This window comes from Saccostrea cucullata, unplaced genomic scaffold (genome assembly GCF_032062105.1).
Source record: "Saccostrea cucullata isolate Sc308-1 unplaced genomic scaffold, CSIRO_AGI_Scuc_v1 ctg1494, whole genome shotgun sequence".
NCBI lineage: Eukaryota > Metazoa > Mollusca > Bivalvia > Ostreida > Ostreidae > Saccostrea > Saccostrea cuccullata.
Window position 1 is genome coordinate 115,763 of NW_026918010.1, and position 24,115 is coordinate 139,877.

The window sequence follows — 24,115 nt, forward strand, 5'->3', positions numbered from 1 at the left end:
GATCTGATACTTGTGTCTAAATCCTCAACTCAGAAACATACTGTTGTACACACGGGCATAGCAGTGATTCAAGGTCATTTTGACAAGCACATGCAAGGTCACTAAATGGAAAATTGCTGAACTTAATAATTAGAAATTAATGAGGAACTGTGTAATTAATGAGAAACTGTGTAGAGGCAATTTGATAGGTGGTCAATGTAACAAGCTTTTTTGTCTGATGTTTAAAGGTATTTATTGGATGATACTGTAAGCATTGTATATTTGGCTGTGTATTCTATTTAGCGCTTTTCGCAGAAAGCATCTTCAGCTAAATCAAGTACATCGCTAAATGTCTTGTTTACAAAAATTCATATGATGCACATTCAAAAAGTGTGAATTCAAATCTAAGCTAACTTGTTAAAAATCAATTTCGGCCAAATATTGTACACGCCAAATAAAATTGACTTAGTTATTAATCAGAATTTACCGCAATTTAACGATTAAAATGGTGAGAAGGCATTAAATAATAAATATGGAGGCTGGGTAAGGATATGCAAGGAATACCATCGATAATGGCGTCTCATAGATGCCTGCTGAAATATTGCGAATCTGTCATTAAACGATATACAGTCAATTAAAGACGCTCTGTGCTTGGTTACAAAATATTTGCAGTTACAAAAGGAAAACATTCAAAAGATCAATGGACAATGAATGCATCAAAGACAAAAACACAGATATTTAATTTAGAGTTTCCATTTTATTTTTGTTTTAATAAATACCAAAATATTAAAAACAGAACAAGGAAATAAAATACAATAGATTCAGGCATTAACGTATAATTTAAATTACAACATGATCACATGCAAAACCTTTTACAACTTTTTAAAATAATTTCTTTCTCATATTTCAAGTGATATAACGATTTAAATACTAGAATTTAGTTAACGGAATAAATATATCACCTTACAATAATTACTGGTGAGAAAGTAACGGTTCATGAGTCAATATGCTCGGTTTGTCAGGTCACATTAGGTCTGTATCATTACTTGGTCTTTTTCTTTTTCTTGGTGGTGCGCCGTTTAGTTTTAGAGTCCACAATAAACTGAGATTGTTTCTTAATTGCATTACGATTTGGAACATCTGTATCATCATCCCCGCTGTCTTCATCATCTGAAAAATCATCAGTAACATATTAAATAATGATCAATTCTACATCAGCTTCAGCAAAATTCTCAAAACATCCAAATTATTATAACATCAAATAATGTGCAGCATCTGAAAAAAACCTCAATGATTGTCAACGGTATATACCAAATGTGACATTTCAAAAAAATAACTGCTTGTGTGGTTGGCATACATATACTAGTAACTTAATAGTTATACCAATTCATGTAAAATATTAATTCATGGAGTCATTTGTAAACAGTGATTGATTCTGACATGATGTGAACATGATGCGTGTGATAGTACATGTGCACTCAGTGGAGAACAATTACATTCACTAGTAATCTCCCTTTAATTCTGATCATGCAGTGATGTGATTGTTCAACTTCACGAAAAAAAAAAAACAACTTTAACTGTTATCAATATTCTTGTGTGCGATTAACTTAACCCTTTGTGTGCTGACTTGTTTTACGCGCGCTGTAACCTCAGTACTGAGTTGTTTTGTAATAGCAACAAAATTATCACAATGGTGTACTAAAATGCAAACATCTAAAATTGTTGACAACCAATTTGCTTAAAATTTGGCAGATGTATAGCAAATGTTGTGTTTTATTAATTGATTCCTTTTTTTTTTTAAAAATCTAATATTTTATGTTGCCATGGAAACCAAATTTTCAAAAAATATATTTTAAAATGATTTTTTAGCTTTTTAACTATATTTTTCAAAGAAAATATTGCACTTTGATGAAAAAAATTAACCAATTGCTTTAAAATTCAATTTTAGATTTAATATTATGTAAAAAAAAAATTTGATTTAAACAATAACTCAATTATAAAGTCAATGTTTTATTGTTTTATATACCGTTATGTTGTGAAAAGTCATTATACTTATCTGAGTAAGGGATATATTCATGTAGGTTTAAGTGAATTCTGATTTAAGTTAATGGAAATTTTTTCAGATTTTTACTTAAAAGAGTATAAATTGAAGATTCAATTAGCCTGTAAATATAAAACCAGTGATTATTTTAAGAAAAATTGGCAATCGGATAAGAAAGTATGATCCTCAAAGAATATGCAGTTTTCGAGGTCGGGAAATCTTGGAGCAAATTAGCACAACAATGAACTAATTGCTGTTACTAGTATTCATTTTCAAATTAAAGCAGTCAATATGTTAAATAAATTTTTAAAAAATAAAATAACATATTGATTACACTAAGTTATTGAGGTCTTATTTTCTAATGACTTGTATCTTACAGCCCTAAATATACTCTAGTAATTGTCATATCACTCTAAGTTTTTTTTATTGTGCTTTTATTGAAGAAAATGCAATTCACCATGTTATTTGTAAAGTTAACATATTCATCAACTTTCCTCCCACAATACTTCTCACTCTGTAAGAAATGCGGCATTTATTTTAGAAGTTTTATTCCTACATGTAGCTGGCAACAATTATTTCCAGCAGGAAAACTAGAATTTTAAATTTTAGAAATTTAAGCACCGTTAACAGTCATTTAATAATGGTTTTTAAAAATTACTTCATTGTGGTCACTGGTGAATAACAGTTTTGAATTTTTTTCAATTGATTTTAGTTAATGATGGTTGACAGATATGTACTGTAATATCAATTAATATAGAGCAAATCGCAAAATACCTAAAGGATTACATTGTTTGTGACGAGCTGACGCTTTGCTTGTCGAGAACTTTAAATTCTACGTCACATTCTCGCCACATCAAAGGAAGTAGCCGAGATATCGTCTCTCCCACGCTAAAGTCGGTCAGCTGCAATACACATCGCCGACGTTTAACGGGTTTACAAAAGGGGACAGAAAACACAAATCTTATTAAACATTTTAAAAAGAGCATTATTTATATTATATGCATTTTTTAGAGTCCATAATAAATTAAAGCCGTGAAAATTAAATTTTATAGCATTTACCATTTGTGTATATGGCACGGTATACATGCGATATAAAATGATGTACATGATCAATTTAAATTGCTGGATTTTTTAAGTATTCGTCCTGGTCATTCTTGGATTGTGTAGTATTTTAATTGTTTCAAATCACTAGTACTGTTGATGTGAAATGATTTTTCTGTGGAAAAGAGATATATTCCGTTTATGTATCAAACCATGAACTTGAGACTTGAGAACTAAGTATACATAGATTTTTTTTACATGTATACCCCAAACAGCCGTATTATACCAGTATAATATGTACTTGTACTTTATGTATCCATATATAAAAGAACATTTCTGTCAAGAAGAGAAGTATGCCTATTCACAATTGTCAATAATTATGTCAAAATACTAAATTAGAACGGGTGCATAGTTTTGCTTTAAAATATACACACATGTATAATAGCTCTCTCTCTCTCTCTCTCTCTCTCTCTCTCTCTCTCTCTCTCTCCAGGAAACGTTTCTGTGGCTGAATATATATGTATTTCACTCTATTGCATCAGTGATGTTTAAAACATGATCAGGTATTTTCGTTAATTTAGCACTCAGTCTCTGATTTTTTAATTATCAGTAAGCACACATTAAATCCATTCTGATTGATGATATACGACATACATGCACTGCTTCAGAAATTTTAAATACTGTGCATTATGTAGAAAAGTACTCAAAAGCACATTTTCGCAATCCTTTATAAAACTGAGATTTCTGTAAGAACATGTAAAATACCTATAACAGGGAACCCATACTGAGCATTACGTACGCAGAGTTTTTGCAAACAGCAACATATCCTCCATATATGGGGGGGGGTTAGAATGGAAAAAACAGGTGCGATTTCAGCAACTGTGGGACAACTTTATCGAATGCTAAGACAACTTTTAATAATTATGCGATTTTATATTGTACTAACGCAGTGGAACTACAAGAGGCCCATGGGCTATATCGCTTACCTGAGCACCGTGGCTAAGAAAATAGCAGAAATCAGCTCAGTATTGAAAGTTTAAATCCATGATTGGTCCCAATCTACCTTTAAAGGGGATGGGATTATAATTATGTGAACAAACTTGAATCTACACTTCTTGAAATTTTCTCCCATAAGTTTCAACATTCTTGGCACTGTGTTTTTTGAGATAATTTTTAAAACATGTCATCAATTGCAAATTTTCACATTTTCTGAATTATCTCCTCTAAGAAGTCGCCCTTCATTTGAATAGACTTGAATACCGTTTACCAAAAAATGCCTTGTGGCAAGTTTGGTTAACATTGGCCCAGTGGTTCTAGAGAAGAACTCGAAAATGTGAAAAGTTTAAGGTAGTCCGATCCTCAGGTTTATAAAATTAGCAGTTAAGTAATCAAAAATACTCATAAAAGTATCTCTGAATTCACAAAGTTATGTAAATTTATCCACAGTATTTCTTTAAAGTTAAAGATTAAAGTTAATCATATTATATAGGGAAAATTGTCAAATCTCCAATATTTTTGCAGAAAAAGCGAATTAGAACATCAGCAATGCATTTTCTAATTGCAAATTGATCAACAAATCTATTTTAGGTTAAAAAAGAATAGGTATCCAGGCATTCAGAGAAATTGTTATGAATGTTATACTTATTTGGTATTTTTTGTCTTCTTTTTCCTTTATATTTTCTATAATACATTGTGTAAAAGGCTTTTACTATCATTGCAAGACACCACACATTATTTCACATTTCATATCATGCTAATAAGCATTGGTATCTAAGGCTGGATTCAAGAAAATCTTATTTCTCTAAAACTGTATTAATCTGTTCAGTTTTTGATTATTAATTGCCAGGCCCATCTCTAGGAATTAGATTTAGACTTTTTGACATAGGCGTCGAAACCGGGCGAGCGGAGAGTGGGGGGAGGGCTTTTTCAAAGTTAGGCTTAGTATAGACATTGAACATTGCTGCGTAGGTATACCCACGAAATAGGAGTTTAGTGTTTGGAAATACACATCCCTTGTTTTTGTTTGTGTGTGTGTGTGTTGTTGTTGTTGTTTTTTTTTTTTTTGCTTCTCAGGTTTTTTTGGGAGGTCTAAAGAAAATTTCTTACCCTTAGCCCCCACTTTAATTTGCTTCCGACGCCCATGATTAGATATTTTCCGTCGTTTGGTATTAATTACCTTGTACATACAACATTCGTTAAAACTTAAAAATAAATTGAACTTCAATCGTTAAAATTTGAAGGTAAATGGACACGTCTCCCCCGGCCTTCCCTCTTTATCTTTTCTCTCGAATATACGCATAGAGAGGGTCTCCATTTTCACCAGTATATTTTGTACCAAATTGCAGCAATCTCAGCGTGCATGACTTGGGTTGATACGCGTAACTAATAAATCTAATTATCAATGAATCATGCACTACTCGACTTTTATACTTAATCGCAAATATGAAAAAAAAGTAAATTTTGCGATAATAGAATAAAATAATCGACCAATTAAAATATTCGTAATGGACTGAAAAAAATCTTTATATTTTTAAATTCAAGGTTTAAAAAAACTTTTTTGTAATTCAAGGTTTAAAAAAAATTTAAACTTTGCAGGTAACATTCAAGAAAACGACATCGGGACTGTCTACTCCATTTTTTGAACCCCGAAAACAAGCTGTATGTTGCAGCTGACCGACTTTAGAGTGGGAGAGACGCCATCTCGGTTACGTCCTTTGATGTGGCGAGAATGTGACGTAGTATTTAAAGTTCTCGACAAGCAAAGCGTCAGCTCGTCACAAACAATGTAATCCTTTAGGTATTTTGCGATTTGCTATATTATGAAATACTTATAAGTTTATGCAAGTGTAATGGTATGGGTCATGGATGTAGGCCTAGTAAGCTCAGTCAGTGGAGCATCTGACCAGTGATGCAGGGGTCCCTTCTTCGATTCACGGACCAGCCATGCAATTTCTCCTTCCTTGTTACAGATTTGATGCTATTGACCCCTCTGGATTTGCAAGTGAAAGTACTGTCAGGGGCTAATTAATATAAACTATAATTTGGTTTGTGTCTGCAAGGATGAAGATAATTTTAAGGAAGGATATGTAATGGTTATGCTGTGGGTATCAACCTGGGTAGCTCATTCGCTAGAGCACCTGACTATTGAAGCAGGGTTCCTGGGTTCAATTCCTGGTCCAACCACACATTTTCTCCTTACCTGTTACAAGTTTTAAATGTGCCTGAATTTTTACTTCAACATAAAATATTATTCCTAATGATAAAATATATTTTATTTCTACCATGGGGTTTAATTCCTTGTATTCTAAGTAACTATTCACATTTTCATATTTAAAAAGAATCATATCTTTGGAGAGCAAAATGTATTCTTTGTTGATTAATAACTGTATAGGAATTTGCATTTTTTGAAAAATGTTCTTCACCATCATTAAAAAAAATTCTCACAGTAAATCTTAGCTTTTTTTACTGTATTAATTCAGGCATATATGATTATCTCTTATATCAAATATCAAATGTACCTATCTTAATATCTAGAAGGGGTGGAATGTAGAAGCTTCTTGGGCCTTATAAACTTGTAAACTAAAGGACATATTACAGATTAATATAGGTAAAAACATGTACATTGTGTACTTTTGAGTTTGAGAAGTACAATTCCTATCACCCAGTTTTTATTGTAATTTATTGAACAGATGCACATGCAAGTCCATACAAAATTACTCATTTTAAAGACTGATCTCCTTCTTATGCCTACAAAAATGACAATTCATCTTAATTTTGAACTGTATAGTTACCATTTATTTAACCAGTGAATTTTATAATTTTATGTGTGCATGTATAGGTTGGGGCAGTCTCACTGTTTTGGGTTTTAATAAAATAGAAATAAAAAGTGGGGGAAATGTGCAATTTAATCCACATGCTTTATTCTGGCAAAAGTCTATTTTAAAGAAAAAGAAAATGTCTCCTTGATACTTAAACTTATACTTCTTCTTGGTTAAGAAAAAAAAAATTCTGATACTAGTACCAATTATTTTCACTTAGTAATTAGGTTCCATGCAAACTAGAGTATGTAAATACCTTGAAGAAATCTAACTCTAAGATACCAAAGATCCCGGAACATATTTTGGTTTTGAAATTTTTGAGAGTCTATATAATAATCCTCATCAAGGAAATAAAATGGTATTTTTAATACTTACTGAAATAAAACAAATACCACAGTTTAAACAAATGACAGTCATTTCAGGGAAAATCAGCATTTCAAAATTTGTTCATTACTTTTTACCATTTTCATGTATATGCACATGTTTGAATGCATCAATGCATCTTTTCCGATATGTTAATGTTTTTCATTTCTTCTCAATACTATTTGGATTTTTTAAAGTAAACTTCAGTTTTAGTGTGGAGAACTAGCTTACATTTGAATACACTAGAAAATATCAAGTTTATTTTAAAGTTTTATATGTGCTAAAAATTTTACAATATATTATTATACTGTTATAAAAAATATTTGGAAGTTTTCCCAAATAGTTGGAACATCAAGCAGTTTAAACCAGAAATTCAAGGTGTAATTAGGGCCACTTAATTGACTCCATAATTGTCAGTTTATTTTAAAATTCATATTGAGTATATTTCGAATACCTGCATGCATCATGAATTAATTTTGCTTGATCACAAAAATATGTTGATGGATATATATTCTCTATATATCTCTTTGGCACTTACTTAATGCAATAACTCATCGGAAAATTTTCTACAGTGTTAAGGTCCTCCACATTTATTTTTTTTAATTAGGTGAAATTCCTCCTTTTTTTCAACATTTTTTAAATGGGTCTTTAGATTAAAAAAAATTAATTGTTTACTTATTTATTTGTTTATTTATTGTTAAAAAAACAAATACTCTTAATTGACAAGATGCTTTAATTTTTTCCAACCTTTATTTCAAAGCAAAGCTTGAATTACGTATGTAAACAACATGCACAGCCACTGACTGACTGAGGAAAATAAAAACGTCTGTGGCTTGCCAGATTCAATCTCGTGCATTATTGTTTTCATTTAGACGATGTAATGTCCATGTCTACTTACAAAACGCCAAATAAACAAATAATAACCACATTATGTCCAAAATATAAAACTTTGCAGACCATATAAGCTCTCGATATGCTTCAGACTGAAGTTCAGTAGCATGTGCACCCTACTTTCGTTTTAACATAAAGAACTTCGCAAGGTTAAGGTCAAGTCAAGTTAACCAGAGTTTTTTCTGCTAAAATATCGACAATTTCTCAGTAATTTTATGTCTACTAGCACAAATTTATTAAAATTATTGATATTTAACTATTTTTGAGGTTTATTTCTCTATTTTCCTTTATATTAGAGCAATTTAGTAGATATTTATTACATGCGCGTTTTTTCCCTGTTTCCAAAAATAGCGGACTGACTTTTCATCGTAACAAACGCCAACACCTTCACTTCAAATCACAATTTCACAAATAATTCGCATATTTTCACATCTTAATTACCTATTTTTCAATGTATTGTAGTTTTATAATACATATTGATAGATTTTTAGTAATTCACAACTCATTTATAAGTTTTATACAAAGTTTTATGTTACGAAGTGATAATTCCAAACTCAGACCCAATATATTGGGTTCCCGCACGGTAGCGTTTATGACGTCAGACCCAATATATTGGGTTCCCGCACACAAAGGGTTAAAAATAAAATAATATTAATACAATTGCACTGGAATGTTGGTTACTGGAAATTATCATTTTCTGGTGAACAGATTTAATTTAATTTTTTTTACCTGATAAAAGTACTTGTAAATAATATACAGTGTATTTGTTAGGGGTAGGTATAGATCACCAAGCCCTAATATGCTGTAATGATTTAGAGCTTTGATTCATTATTTATACAAGCTTCTTAAATAAATATTGTCATTTAATCACATCTATTCGAATCTAAAATGTAGCAACATTGTGTCATATTCATGCAAATGTAACAATACAATATTTTTTGTTGCAATGAGAATGCGCTTCAGGATTCAACCAATTCTGCATTTCTCTTAGTGATGTCACTTACGCACTCCATATAAAGTGAAAGCATATTCTTACAAGAAAAAAACTTGATCTGTTAGAAAATGAACAAGGACAATCAATATATTTGTTAGTTTGCATATTAAATAATAAATAATGAATCTTCTGTTCAAGAAATGAGTTATCTCCCTTACCATCATAGACCATGTCCCTCTGCGTGGTGGGGAGTTTGATCCTTGTGTTGTACTGAGGCAGTTTTCCTTCTACACTGGCATGGAACTACAAAACAATACCACATGTTAGTAGATGCTGGCTAATTATTTGTTTCAAATATATTGTCATCAGATCATAGTATTTGATAATATTAATATAAAATATTTTTAAATTTTGATTTTAAATCCTATTTTCAATAGGCAAAATCTTTCCTCTCTGTGGAATTTAAGGTCGAATGAAAAAGATATAATGCTATTTGTTTGAACAGTTTGCAGTTAGTTGAATCAAATAGCTTAACTTTTTCCTCCACTATAACCTACCTCTTCCTCTTCCATCTGTTTCATGGTGTCCTGGAGATCTTTGCCGTCCAATTCCTCCAATAGTTTCAGCAGTTTCTCCTCACACGTAGAAAGCTGATCCAGAACATACTCGTCTGAGGTCGGAGCAATCTGTGCAGTGGGAACATGTCCTTTGCTCTGAATTGTGAAAGCAAGAGGTTGAAATGAAAAAAACCCTGGTAAATAAACTCATGATCCATTTACACAAAATAGATCTTAAAGTTTCCTTTTATCACTTTTAATTAATATTGATAACTTTGTGGTGATGTATAACTTGCAGCTTTGATGTGATATACTTACAGCTTTGAGGTGACATTTATCTTACAGCTTTGTGGTGATATAATTTAAAGTTTTGAGGTGATGTGTAATTTACAGCTTTGAGGTGATGTACAAGTATATATATATAACTTACAGCTTTGAGGTGATGTAAAACTTACAGCTTTGAGGTGTTAGATTAAACTACAGCTTTGATATGATGTATAATTAACTTACAACTTTGAGGTGACATTTAACTTACAGCTTTGTGGTGATATAATTTAAAGTTTTGAGGTGATGTAACTTACAGCTTTGAGGTGATGTATAATTATTAGCTTTGAAGTGATGTAGGGGTATATATATATAACTTACAGCTTTGAGGTGATGAAGTTTGTCAGACAGGTGCTCCACCCCTGCCTTGACGGAGACCATGATGTGACTGTTTCTATTGAGGTGATCCTCGGCATTTGATCGTCTGTCCTCCTCCTTCTGAAGGTGAGACTGGAATTCCTCCAGCATCCTCTGACCACTATATCAAAAGATGAACAAGAACCTTGAGAGTTTAGCATGGTCTGTATAGGGTTATAGTGTTGATATATTCAATATTATTACATGGCTTTAAGGGCAGCATATACCAGAATATTTGCCCCTCGGTGACAGGAAAGTCCTGAAGTGTTATGTCGCCCGATGCCGCATGCCTATATATACATGTAGGCATCGGGCGACATAACACTTCTGGTATTGCTGCCCAAGAAATAATCCATGTAATATATCGTATATTATAATTCCTGTTTCATGGCAGAATGTTTTTAACATACTGACACTTGTGTTAATAACCTTTGTTGTATTTAAAAGAATTTTCTCTCCCCAATTAAATTATCTAATTTCCCTGAATTCAAATAAAAAAATCGCAGACGTTGTCCTGACTTTTTAATTTCACAGAGCTGTTTACATTTGCTTAGAAACTGCCTCTGTGAATTTTGAACCCAACATATTTAATATGCAGAATGATTGCACGCAAGGGAACAAAACTGTGTTCAGGAGGGCAATATGACTGTTTCCGGTGAAATATAACTATACTGAAAGGATTAAGAAACGCATATTAAACTTTTGAGTTAAATTAAAACAATTATTTCAAATATGTTTTCCACCATTGTTATCATACATTTTAATCCATCTTTAATTAACAAGTTACCAAAATTGTGTGCGACATTGAGTGAGAATTTCTTAGATATTGATATCAATATGTCGACACCTCCCAAAAATAAAACTAAAAATTCTCATAATCTCGCTTTCGCATCAGTGACAAACCTGATTTTCCTGTGCATTGAGTTCACTAGAGCAGTTATCTTTTTCAGAACATTAGCATTCAACCCTTCCGACGGTAGTCTTAATGTCTGAGATTACCTGTATTATTCAAAAGCTAACAAATCCCCCCGCCCAATCGAATACGAATTTTCCATTTAGGATAAAACGTACAGAACCCAGCAGGTTTGGTACACGTGGATATTTGAAGAAAAAAGTCTTGACAAACACTAGCTAAATTTTTCCAGTGTAAACCTGCTAAAAAAATCACGCAAACGACGCGTACGTGCGCGTTTGAGAGTAAAATCGACGTAAAGTGCCCAAGCTCGCGGTCCAAATTAGAGAAGAGAGTTTCTGTCAATTTAGGATAAAAAAAATGAGTATGATTGTCTGCTGTATAAATATCAGTTTCAGTGAAAATGCCTTGACAATAACCGAGGTGGCATGATGAAAAGCCCTATCTAGTTGTGAAGTTTTTACGCGCCAACGTCGCTGTCATGGTTGGTTGGAAACATTTTAAGTTAACTCTCTGACAACCAAAAAAACTTTTATTTGGTTAAAAAGTTGAAAACAATCTGTACAGCAGCACATTTTTGCCTTTTTATTCACTTATGCAATATTGAATTCAATTACTAAACCTACAGTAGCTTCCGTCAGCCATACCACGATTGCAAGAAATTTATACTGACTGCAAATATGCAAAAACGATTTCGATAACTGTAATGCATCGTATGGCACTACAAAATTTTATCACAAAATTATCATCATCAACATGCACGTGTTTTTGACTTTTAATCATTTCCCCTACGTGACGCCATACATTTCATGGTTGAGTAGTTTTGACTAGCGATTTTAGTGCAAAGTAATACACATCTGACAAATTTTCATATTTTTTGGCCACATAGTCAAAAATTTTTCCAATATTATGTTCTTATGCGTTTCTTTTTCCTTTCAGTATATATCCGGCATGATTAAGCAGTTTTTCAGGGCATATGGATAAAAATATTATATTTGTGATATAATGGGAAAACTCCTTCAACAATGTTATATAATGAATAAGAACCTTGAGAGTTTAGCATCTCCTGTGTATTTCATGTCCTCAAACTCGGCCTGTAGTTTATCCTTCTCTTCCTTCAGACGTGTGATCTGTTTGTCATTGTCCTTTTGTAATGCCTCCAGGTGCTTAGTCGTTTCATCTTGTCCCTCAAATCGCCTGACCACTTCCTAAAAATAACAGTGACCACAGCTTTTAAATGAACTCTACCTCGTAACAAGCACACAATGTACCACAATTTCCTAATAAAGCTCAGAGTGCTGGGATGACTAAACAAGCTGAAGGGAATATACCATGGGTTCTATGCATATGATTTATACTGTGGCTAAATACAACTGTACAGAACTAAGCAGAAAATGATTTGCTTTTAAGATGATAATAATGTGTAAATGTTACAGAATATGATCCGTTTTAAGACAGTAATAGAGGTTACCATGCTGTCTGATAATCTATATTATGGTTACCATGGTGTCTGATACGCCGGTGGCCTCCTTGATTCGCCGGAAGGCCTCCTCGTACGTCGTGATTTTCTGCTGCTGCTCTTCTCCCTGGAGGGCCTGCTTCTCTTGAGGTGAGAGTTCATCCTGCTGAATCGAGCCACGCTGAGCCTGTTATAAGAAACAAAATAATTTATTACATACTTGATTCTTCACTCGATTCTCATTTTCTTCTGATCTACTTTTGCGTACTATCATTCACTTGATTCTCTCATGTTTTTTTTTCTCTGATCTTTTTTTTATGTACCAGGTACTATTCTTTGCTCGATTCTCTTGGGTTTTCCCCAGATCTATTTTTATGTAGTACTCTTCGCTTGATTCATTGAGGTTTTCCCCTATATCTATTTTTACATACTATTCTTCGCTCAATTCTCTCATGCTGCATCTTCTTCTCCTCTGCCTCCTTCTTCATCTTCTGTAGCTCCACCTCACGCTGTTTACGCTCTGTGTACACCACCTTCTCGTGCTTGGCTAGCTCCTGCTGAGCGGCTTCCTTGGAGATGTGTGCGTCGTCATGCATGGCTCGTAACTCCTTCAGTTCCGCCTTCGTGCTTCTGATTTCAGCCTCCATACAATCCAACACACTGGGGAAATTACCAGCTTCCTGTCAGTAAACATCGACAATTTCACATCATTACAAATCATTACGTCGAAAAATTACAAAATTTAGAGATAATTTAAGATGTGGTATTTTCAATGTTTGAACAATTACTTACAACTTCTAGTTTCCTCTTAATGTCCTCATAAATTCTTTTTAAATGGGAAGCCTCATCTATCTTTAGTTTGGTTTTATCGTAGCTATTCTCAAGATATCGCATTGTCTGTAAAATTAAGAGTCAATGATGACACATGATAACGTTTTGAATAAAAAAATTTATTTCATAACAAAGCATACATTTCACAAAATTTAAGGGGTTCTCATAGGACAATGTAAAATTTTACATATTTCATTCTTTAATAAATTCATCATAACTTTTAAGGTGGCTTTGAATGATCGATTTAAAAATTACTGATGAGAAATAAAAGATTTTCATGGTCATCACTCATTAGTTGAAAAATAAAATTTCTAATTAACAGTCCCTACTTGTTCCAATAAATCTGTTGTCAGTACATAAGAACAAGTAACATTACTGAGTTTTTCAATTAATAGTCGATACTGGTTCCAGTAAGTATACTGTCAGTATAAGAACCAGTTAGTCTGCTGGGTGATTTGTCCACTGACCTGTGCGTCTTTGGACTCCCCTTTGTCTGTGGCCACAGCCTCGGAGCTGTCGTCCACCATTTGTTGGTACTCCGTCTGTAATTTCTCCAGTCTCTTCTGCTTCTCGGCAGTCTGATGTTTCAGGGCATTCAGTCTCTTCATTGTGTCACACACCTTGTAGTCCATCACAGTTATAGCTTGCTGTAATCAATAATAAATATGGTATATCAGTACAGGATTACATTACATATATCTCTTGAGTTCCCATAATTTGTAGCTCTCTTGAGTATATACATGTATCAGTTAAATAAGTTCTCAGATTTTAATTCATCTTTGGTTTAACATCTTTTTTTTTTAATACATACCCTGCCAGTTTTGTTTTTCATGGAGGCTCTTTCAACAGGTCGGTCTTGGAATGCTTTATTGATGACATGTTGATCTTGCTAAAAAATATAAATATATAATATATATAAACTGTTTATAAGTATAAATGTTTTCCACAATATTAAAAATTATAATCATTTATTCAATAGGAATGAGTGAGTGAGTGAATATAGTTAATAACTAACTCATACAATGTGAATGTGAACATGATGACAAAAGTTAACTTACTGAGAGGGAGTCACTCAGCTTCTTTCTGACTTCTTTATTTTCCTTCCTTAACTTTAGGATTGTTTCCCTGTTCTTCTTCATTGCAAATTGTGAAGTCTCATAGTAAGCCTTTCGATCACCCTCTACAAGCAAAATATAAACATAATCTGTCAAAGTAAATAAAGTAAATACATAAACAGGCCTTCTCTAATCTATACTGCATACTCTATCTTGGGTATCCTGGCTGTAGAAGTGTAGCTGAGACTCTAGATGGAAAAATTTGGACAGGCAAACCAGAGAAACACAGATCCAAGCACTGTGAAATTGTTAGATTTAGGGACTTTGGGCATTGTAGATTTATAGCCTGGCCCCTAAAATTGGTAGCCCTGGGCATGCATCTATAATTGCACACCCCTGAGAGAGCTATACAGTTCTGCAGTTAACTCTTTCCATTTCTCAGGTCAGTATCCCATCCAGAAACAGAAAATATTTACGACGGATGACTTAATGGGTTGGCATTTACTTTTCTCTACTTTTTTTTTTTTTTTACATCTTTTAATTAGCTGCGCACCCTACTCAGAGTACTCAAAATTTGAGGGCGTGTAGTATCGAGAGATAGATAGGCATTTATAATCTCAAATGATCAATTAATCATTCAATGCACTTTACATTAATTTGTGTTAATGTTACATCTTCTATACTTATCAATGTATTCTGATATCCATAATTTTAAATGAATTTTTCATAAAATATGCATTTAAACACAAAACACATATTGGTACAGAATACACTCATTAGCTATTATCAGGTTGGGCACACACCGCCAAATGGTCATTTAACCCCCGTTTGGTGGTCATTCGCCCATATCGGCGTCTTTATTAACCACCAAATGGGAGAGAAAATCGTTCTGTTCAGTTCTCTGGAATGACGTGAAATGGCGCATAATTTCAACTAACGGGGAATAAAATATAGATATTTATCTGTACTCTGAACGAAAAAAATTATAATTTCAACGCGGACTTTTTTGCGCAGTGTCGTTCAAATAATTGACAAAATCGTCACCTATGTAAACAAATGTAACGTTTCTCTGTTTTAACTTTAAAAGAAAAATTCCCTCCGTCTCGCGCGTAGTTGAGCCTATCAATCGTGTTGATCACTTCATATTTCTGTCATCCGGGCAACCGATCAATTATCTAAACCAATCAAAAATGACGATCTTTTCCAAACTTGGGTCAAAAGACTGAATTAAATACGAAGGCCCATAAGTGTTAATTTTCAAAAAGTAAAATAAGAGGAATGGTAAGAATTCGCTTTTATTTAGTTTATTTCGTAAGCAATGGCTTTATTCTTAATTATAAAAATGCGATAAGCAGCGAATTCATGTTAAAATAATCACTCGAAAACCATAATCTTGGAATAAAAACAGGAATAATTGCAAATGTCACTTTGTAAATCCTTTATTAAAAAATATTTAATAAATATAGTAGATACAACATAGATATGCATACTATTAACCACAAAGGGTCGCACAGAAATCGTAACTTCATCCTAAAAGAAAATAAAGAATAAATGTCACATTCAAATGTAGGAAAAATGAATATTATAGCACTAAGTGCCCACCATATGAATAAGATTCGAGGAGCTCGTGTTTAACGGGATTTCATAAAGATTTGTATAGACGCAGATCGAAAAATCGTTTGAAAAGTTACTTCTCTAGACTAACACCTCTTGCTTAAATGTATTTTTTTTTACCGAATTATACACAACAAAATAATTTTTGTATTGTTTGAGCTAATAGTTCGGCCGTCACGAACAGCTGTGGGTTTCGTTTTTACAGAAATTCCACATGGAAAATTGACTAAATTGTATTAAATGTGCGATGAATATGTTAATTAAAATTCCCCAATGCCTAAGTAAATGCGCTTTTGCTTTATTTCAATGATAATTGGATTTGAATAAAAAAGACCACCATTTGGTAGGTAAAAAAGACGCCGATATGGGCGATTGACCACCAAACGGGGGTTAAATGACCATTTGGGGGTGTGTGCCCAACCTGATTATAACCGCATGTACACCTACCCCCACCCCCTTTCCCCACTCGATTCGTACCCAAAACAAGAATTTACTTACCCAAGAGGGCAATCTTGGACTTGAGTTCATCAATCTGTTCATTAATGGGTCTTTGTAAGAGGCCTGTACCGGTCGGCATCTTGTTAATTTTACGATGCCACCTTTCTTTAAATCCTGCTGTTGACAATCAATATGGTGTTTGTACGTATCCAAGGTGCCCGTCTTTTGCGCATGTGTAAAACTCTAAAGTAAGAACCATCACCGATAATACTTCCGGCAAATTGAAAGAATTTCAAAAAATCCCGTTAAAATAAAATGTTGTTATTCTTGTGTTTAAACATTTTATTTAGATAATATAAATTTATATGATATTTGAAAACTCCATAATATTTTGATTTGATTAAGCATTTAAGGAATCAACCACATAGATTTATTTGAACACTACACATTCAAGCCAATACTCTCTCTCTCTCTCTCTCTCTCTCTCTCTCTCTCTCTCTCTCTCTCTCTCTCTCTCTGTGAACATTTTTTTAATCGACAGATTCAATCATTTATATGGAGAGACAATTAAATTAACATAATCTGAAACCGGCTGAACATGTTGGTCCAGAAGATATCAAATCAGTGAAAAACCAATTATTCGTTTGATGTGCACAACACATGCAGCACAATAAGTCAACAACTAGATTGTAGTTCACTGTTCGTGGATTTCATTCTACCGGAAAGAGGGGGGGGGGGGGGGGGGGGGGGAGTCACTGGGTTTTTTCCAGAATATCTTCTTTTTTTTTATTTTCTCTTCATTTCTATCAAATGCATATTTTATCTGTTTTCAAGATGACCAAAGACAGACCTAGAAAAATTAGGAGAGAGAGAGAAGAAAATAATTATATAAAACATTTAGAATTAAGAGATTATTTACAAACCACGAAAAGTGGAGTGATATTTTGTTTTCGTCGATATGGTGAGTACTGGAGCAAATTGTGCTATTGAGTTCGGCATTTTATTCTGTTCGCAAGTATCGAAAATCAAGCCCGCCGGTTGGAGACGGCAAAATTTCCACTGAGTTTTCGTAATGTCACCGGTTCTGGCGTTTTCCCGACACGTAAAATATCAAAATGAAAAAGAGCCTGGAAAACGTCAGATATTTCGGACTAAACTTTAAGCTGACTGAAAAAATCATATAGAAGCTGCATGCTTTAATGCATATAATGGGCATTTTATTCTACTATTATATTTTGAAACAGGAAACTGTTTCACAGAGGAAAAGAGGAAGCCATGTTTAAGAGCTGCTACTTATCGAACTTATAACTTCCTGCTGTTTCAGATGCTACTCGTAATAATTTGTGTATCAGAAATTTATCCTTTTTGTCCTCCTTAAATCAATCTTTAATACAACATTGTTCCTGTGAATTCATTAAAATGTAAACATTAATAATTTTATACATATCATGGATTTTAAAACTTACAATTATACATTTATTTTATTCTTTAAATATAAAAACAAATATATTTTCCCCCAGAAAAAGAAAATCGTTATGTATTAAGTAATCCTATGTGTACATGTAATATGTAATTCCAATAGGGGACCTGATTTTTCTCCAGCCGCTATTTTTCTCCTTTTTTTCTTCTCCATGCAGTATACTTTCTATCCCCTTCACGCAATTTTTACTCCATTATACACTCACTCCCCTTACACTTTTTTTTTTAATTTCCCCCATCATACCCTCTTCTCCCTTTACACTCTTACATTATACCAAAGTGAATAATAAAATGAATTGATAAAAAAAATCTTACTCCTGCATTATACCATGTACTAGTACTTTCCCTGTACAATCTTTCCTGAATGATACCGCCTTACCTGTTAAATATTCCCTCGAATGATACCTCATTCCCTGTAAACTATTCCCTAGAATTATACCGCCTCCCTTACACCGTTTTCCTTGTTTTTTTTTTTCCTGCATTATTCCCCTTTTTGCACTGCCCTTTTCATAATATTTTCCTTTCCTTACACTATTTTCTCTGTTTTAACCTATGCCTTAATACTTCATTCCCTACAATATACCCTTCCTGTCCTGTACAATGTCTTCCCAGAATCACACCTCTTTCCTTTACTTATTAAATAATTCTTAAAGATTACCCTCTAAATTCCCTTCTTGTACTCTTTTTCATGAATTGTACACCTCTTTTCTATCCTAACTTTTGTTCCACATTATTTCCTCCCATACCAGAATCGATAGATAAGGGGCGTATTTTGTTTTTGTCCTGTCTGTCTGCATGTCTGTTTGACTGTCTGTTGACAACTTTCACCTTTGTCATAACTTTTGAACCGTGAGAGATAAAGATTTTCTATTCAATATGTATACTCCACAAATTAAAATCTTTCAAATGACACCAATATCTATGACCTTGTGACCTTGACTGTGACCTATATGCTGAAAATATCTTTTTCGAACTTTCGCCATAACTCTTGAATCATAGAAGATAGAGACTTTATATTTGGCATGCATACTCCACAAATTAAAATCTTTCAAATGACACCAATATCAATGACCTTGTGACCTTGACTGTGACCTATATGCTAAATATATCTTTTTCGAACTTTCGCCAAAACTTTTGAATCATAGAAGATAGGGACTTCATATTTGGCATACTCCACAAATTAAAATCTTTCAAAGGTCACAAGGTCATTGACCTTGGTGTCATTTTAAACTCAGATCCTCGGGTTCTGAAAATCAGGCATTAAAGTGTTTTTATCCATGATAATTCTTCAAACTTCATTTGCAAAGTTAATCATATATATATATATATATATGGGAAATAAGAAAATCTCAAATAAATTTTCAGTTAATGCGAAGAAAACACGTTCTACGCATTTTCCATTTTAAAATTGGTTAACAAACACATTTTAGAAATAAAAATCATTGGTATCCAGGCTTTTGAAGAAATTGCACAATTTTTATCATAAAAGGTACTATAATTTCTTCTATTTACTTCGATCAATTTACAACGCATAGTGTACAAAGATTTTTCTAGCATTGCAAAACGCCATAAATTACTTCTAATTTCATATCATGTTAATAAACATTGTTATCTCAATCTGTGGCATATTAAAATAAACCTCAATTTCTTTAATATGTAATTTCAAAATACTTTTATGGGGTAGAAAAATCGACGTTTTATAAGACCTTTCTGAGATCTTAAAAGAACGCTGAATTACATTGAGAGATATAATATGAAAATTGTTGCATGAAAAGATTTAATTTTTAAGCTTCATTTTAAAACTTTTTGAATTAAATCATAAATTAAAGAGTTATCCATCCTGGCTGAGGATCGGAATACCTTAATGGAGGATGCAAACCAAATATAAAGTCAATCTCTCATGGTTCAAAGTTATGGCGAAGGTTAAAGTTGACAACAGACAGACAGACAGACGGGACAAAAACAATATAAAAAAATATACACCTTGAATCTATCGATCCGGGCGCATAAGAACGATGGATGTGCTCCTGCAAATACTTTAAGCAACTTTATTCGAAGTACTAGCGAGATATATAAGAAGGAGTGATTGATTATTGCCAGAAGTGAAATCCCCTTGTGTGTTGTTGGTGCAAATTTCATTCCAAGAGAATTCGGAAATATTTTCCTTCAAATATAAGTTTTGTGTGAGTTGGAATACTAGTATACATTTCATCATTTATTGGAATAATTACAAAGTTTGTTTTTGATTCTCTGACTTAGAATAAATACATAATGTGAAACATGCTAGATTCATTGTCTTCAAAAAATTATTTGTCTTTGATTTTCTCAAATTAATCCATCAATTAATTAAGTTACCTGTAGCTATCCAATAAGTTATTAAATACTGTCCATTATTTTAAATGCTAGTAATGGACAGATATTTAAATTTATCGGACAGTTTCAGGAAACTTATTGAACTGTTTTGAGCAAAAGATGATGTCAGGCTAGTGTTTTAAGCCAAGAAATCATATGGAGATTTTACTTTTCAAACGTAACTTTTCTAAAAAAATATTCAACATATATCATTATACGATGTTTTATAAAAGACAATTTTTAAAATAACCAACATACCGTTTATTAATTGTGCGCCTGGATCGATAGATCCGGGGCGTATATTGTTTTAGTCCTGTCTGTCTGTTTGTCTGCAAACTTTAACCATCGCCATAACTTTTAAACCATGAAAGATAGAGACTTCATACTTGTTATGCATACTCCACCTTCATACTTGGTACGCATACTCCACGAATAAAGTTCTTTCAAATGAAACCAAGGTCATTGACCTTGTGACCTTGACTGTGACCCATTTGCTAAAAATAGCTTTTTCCCTCAAAGTTTAACCTTCGCCGTAACTTTTGAACCATGGAAGATAGAGACTCATATTTGATATGCATACTCCACTACTAACGTTCTTTTAAATGACACCAAGGTCAATGACCTTGTCTCCTTGACTGTGACCTATATGCTATAAATAGTTTTTTTCCTACAAACTTTAACCTTCGCCATAACTTTTGAACCAATAAAGATAAAGATTTCATACTTGGTATGTGTACTCCACTCATTACGCCTTTTCAAATGACACCAAGTATGATAACCTTGTGACCTTGACTGTGACCTATATGCTAAAAATAGCTTTTTTCCTCATTTTGTTGCAGCCGGGCGCATAGTGTTTCACAAACACATTTTCAATTTGAAATTGAAAATCATGTCATTGTTATGCAATCATTTTTAATCCTTTAATGAATATTTGATAAAAGATACACTTCAAAAAAGCATCAGTGATTTTAAAAATCGTTTTTATTCTATTCAGCAAAACATATACAATGTTTCGTTATATAAATAACTACAACAATCCGCAATAAATATTAAGAACTTTGATATTGTCACAATCTCATGATCATATCAATATCGTGATCTATTATGCAATTTTTAAAACAATCGTTTTCAAGTGTGACTAAAGCAATATTTATTTTATATACAAATGTAAACACTAGTAAATAAGCTGGGTCGCATGTACCTATAGCTATCAAAATACTACAGTATCTGTGTGCTTACATTTTGATCATTAGAGATAATAAAGACAACGATCGATTGGGTAAAAGAAATGTTCATCATAAAACAACACAAAAACCAAGTATTGTTGAAACTATAAATAAAACGAGTTATGTCCACGTAAAAGTAGCAATAAAATGGTTGTAAACACACCATCCTTATACACTGTATATCACAACAAAATATATTAAAAACTCAATAAAGAAGTAAAAACAACCAACAGAGCTCCACAAAAGTAAATCTCAGCTTGTTACAGGTAAAGGTTTGTTCTTATTTTTGATCAACAAAGAAAAGATAAAACAAAGAAGGCTTTTGCGAAGCAATCTACAATGAAGCTATACGTCCTATGAAAGCATTTGGCACATGATATATAAATTAACATTCACCAGAAACATGATCTTTCCTTATTTTTGAATTAGTGCTCGTCTGTATTACTTTTTCTCACATTCTGCATGACTAATCGATCCTGAAGATACTGAAATGCCGCGAAAAAGTTAGTAAGGGAACAGTCGTGCACGCCACCTAGCATGCACTGAGGCTTAAAGTCGAGCACCATGTACGTCTGAACATAGAGTCTTCTGAAATCTTCTTCGTTGAGGTACGTGAGTAACACGATCAGGAGAGTGAGGAGTTCGTCACAACAACCCACGAAATCCTGAAGCGAGGCCGCGGACTTCAGCGTCGACACCTGATCACCAACAAACCGGTACGTCTTGGTGATTAGCTTCAGTTTACCCGTTATAGTGTTCTCCCTCACTAAAGAGTGGATCATATCCAGGCCAGGCTGTAAAATATCGTACAGGCTCTGACCTTCCTCCTGATTTATTTGACTGGCGGAGCTTTTCTGTTCATAACAGGGCGGTAACTTCGAAGATTCTTCGTAGGACGGCGGAGGCTCATGAAAGGCTATTGTATCACTCTCCCTCGATGGAGAGGCGCCCAGCATGTTCTTGGGGTGGGTCAGTTCTGAATCCTCAGGGAAAGGACTGGCGTACTCAACAGTCTCTATGTCATTCTCCAGCTTTGAGCCCTCCTTTTCGGCCCGCCGATAGAGTTCATCGATGGGCATTTTTCCAATAGAGAACAAACTGAGATCAGACGTTATGGAACGCACGCTAGTTAAGGAAATAGTCTCGACAGGTACCTTAACATCTGTCACGTGGACAGGTGAAGACGATAGATCGTTAAGATGACGTATCCAGGGCTCGTCAATCCCAAGCTCCTCAAAAGACATATCCTTCACTTTGTTGAACACACTGATACATATACTGCCGTACGTTTTGTCATACAATGATTCTAAAGGCTCCATAATTTTATGACATAGATGATTTTGGTAGCAAATCAATATCTTTCCGCTCGTGTTTCCCCCAACGCGAGTATGTTCAGGGTTAATTTGTGATAGTAATTCTACCATATTTCCCATATGTTCGTTTATTTCTCGTTTAACTGTATTGATGAGTGACTGGTAAACTGTTTCTCGTCTTCTTGGAATGTCTTGAGTGTCATCTTCTGGAATACACATTGTTGAGTGTCCTAGTCTGGATCTTCGTTCTCTACATCGATCACCTGAAGCTATAAGGTCATGTTCAATGTGGACAAAACTAGAGGAAAATACTGACAGGTCTTCTTCTATGGGATTGACTTGGTTTTCAAATAGTTGATTCTCTCTCAAGGTCGAGACAATCTTGTCTTGTATTCCTGAGCAGAATCGAACGTGCTTCTGTGTTACGTCATGTTTGACATCAGCCAAAATGGCCGAAATCGTCTCTTCTAGAGTGAACCAGTCTTTTGGCTTGCAGCTCATGCCATTGATGTCGTTTTCAGGGGTTCCGTCAGATTTCATCTGCCAGCCTAACGTCTGACCATCAGTCTTTAATTCATCCAGCGCTAACTCGATTGCTTCTCGGACAGAGGAAATTTGGACTTTGTGTAAACACAGTTTATGAATTTCTTCCTTTTCTGTCTGGAGTCGTTCATTTATCTCAATGTAGACGTTGTGGAACACATTTGACGTTTCGAACTTTGATACTCGTTTGTTGGATTTTTTGCGCCTAAGTCTGGCTTCCTTAATGGTTTCCTTCACTACTTTGAGTTTCTCCCACTTCTCGTAGCACATGTCTCGCTCTTTTCTGACTTGTTCCAGTTCCGTGGAGGTACAGCTATCCCGCTTCAATTCATTCACTTTTTTCTGCATGACTTCCATTGTCTGCCAAGTTTCCTCGACATCTTTTCCAATTTGCCTTTCGAATGCTTGTATGAATTTGGGACTGCAAGACAATATGTGCTTTTCACTTGTAAAATCTTCCCGTTCCAATAAAGTCTCACGTTGCTTGGCCATAGAAGACTCTGTCAACTGAACGGCTCTGTCTTTCTTCAGAATAATTTTGTCAATGCTCTGTAGCTGGTTCTGAACCCGTAAAAGCGCATTTTTAA

General features: G+C 33.7%; 2 protein-coding genes across 2 annotated transcripts; both read right to left on the bottom strand.

The window, feature by feature from the left end:
- Nucleotides 1–778: 778 nt before the first annotated feature.
- Nucleotides 779–16,858, bottom strand: LOC134232536 (outer dynein arm-docking complex subunit 3-like). The gene is made up of 12 exons (XM_062714552.1): nt 16,676–16,858; nt 14,567–14,688; nt 14,320–14,397; nt 13,976–14,155; nt 13,470–13,574; nt 13,109–13,357; nt 12,721–12,864; nt 12,266–12,426; nt 10,270–10,426; nt 9,625–9,780; nt 9,286–9,370; nt 779–1,149 (listed from the first exon to the last, which is right to left on the bottom strand). Exons 1-12 carry the CDS (start codon nt 16,752–16,754, stop codon nt 1,022–1,024), a joined length of 1,644 nt encoding a protein of 547 aa, XP_062570536.1. The 5' UTR covers nt 16,755–16,858; the 3' UTR covers nt 779–1,021.
- A 4,584-nt stretch (nt 16,859–21,442) lies between these two features.
- Nucleotides 21,443–24,110, bottom strand: LOC134232366 (uncharacterized; the record flags this gene model as incomplete). Its single annotated transcript, XM_062714343.1, has 1 exon — nt 21,443–24,110. A coding segment is annotated over one exon (2,013 nt), but the record flags the coding sequence as incomplete, so codon positions are not given.
- Between the last annotated feature and the right edge of the window lie 5 nt (nt 24,111–24,115).

Excerpts from the sequence above, each read along its gene's own strand:
- LOC134232536 (XM_062714552.1), bottom strand. The coding sequence starts at position 16,754 with ATGCCGACCGGTACAGGCCTCTTACAAAGACCCATTAATGAACAGATT. Across the intron at positions 14,156-14,319 it reads TGAAAAACAAAACTGGCAGG|CAAGCTATAACTGTGATGGA; the intron begins GTATGTATTAAA and ends TATTGATTACAG. Across the intron at positions 12,427-12,720 it reads CCGGCGTATCAGACACCATG|GAAGTGGTCAGGCGATTTGA; the intron begins GTAACCATAATA and ends TGTTATTTTTAG.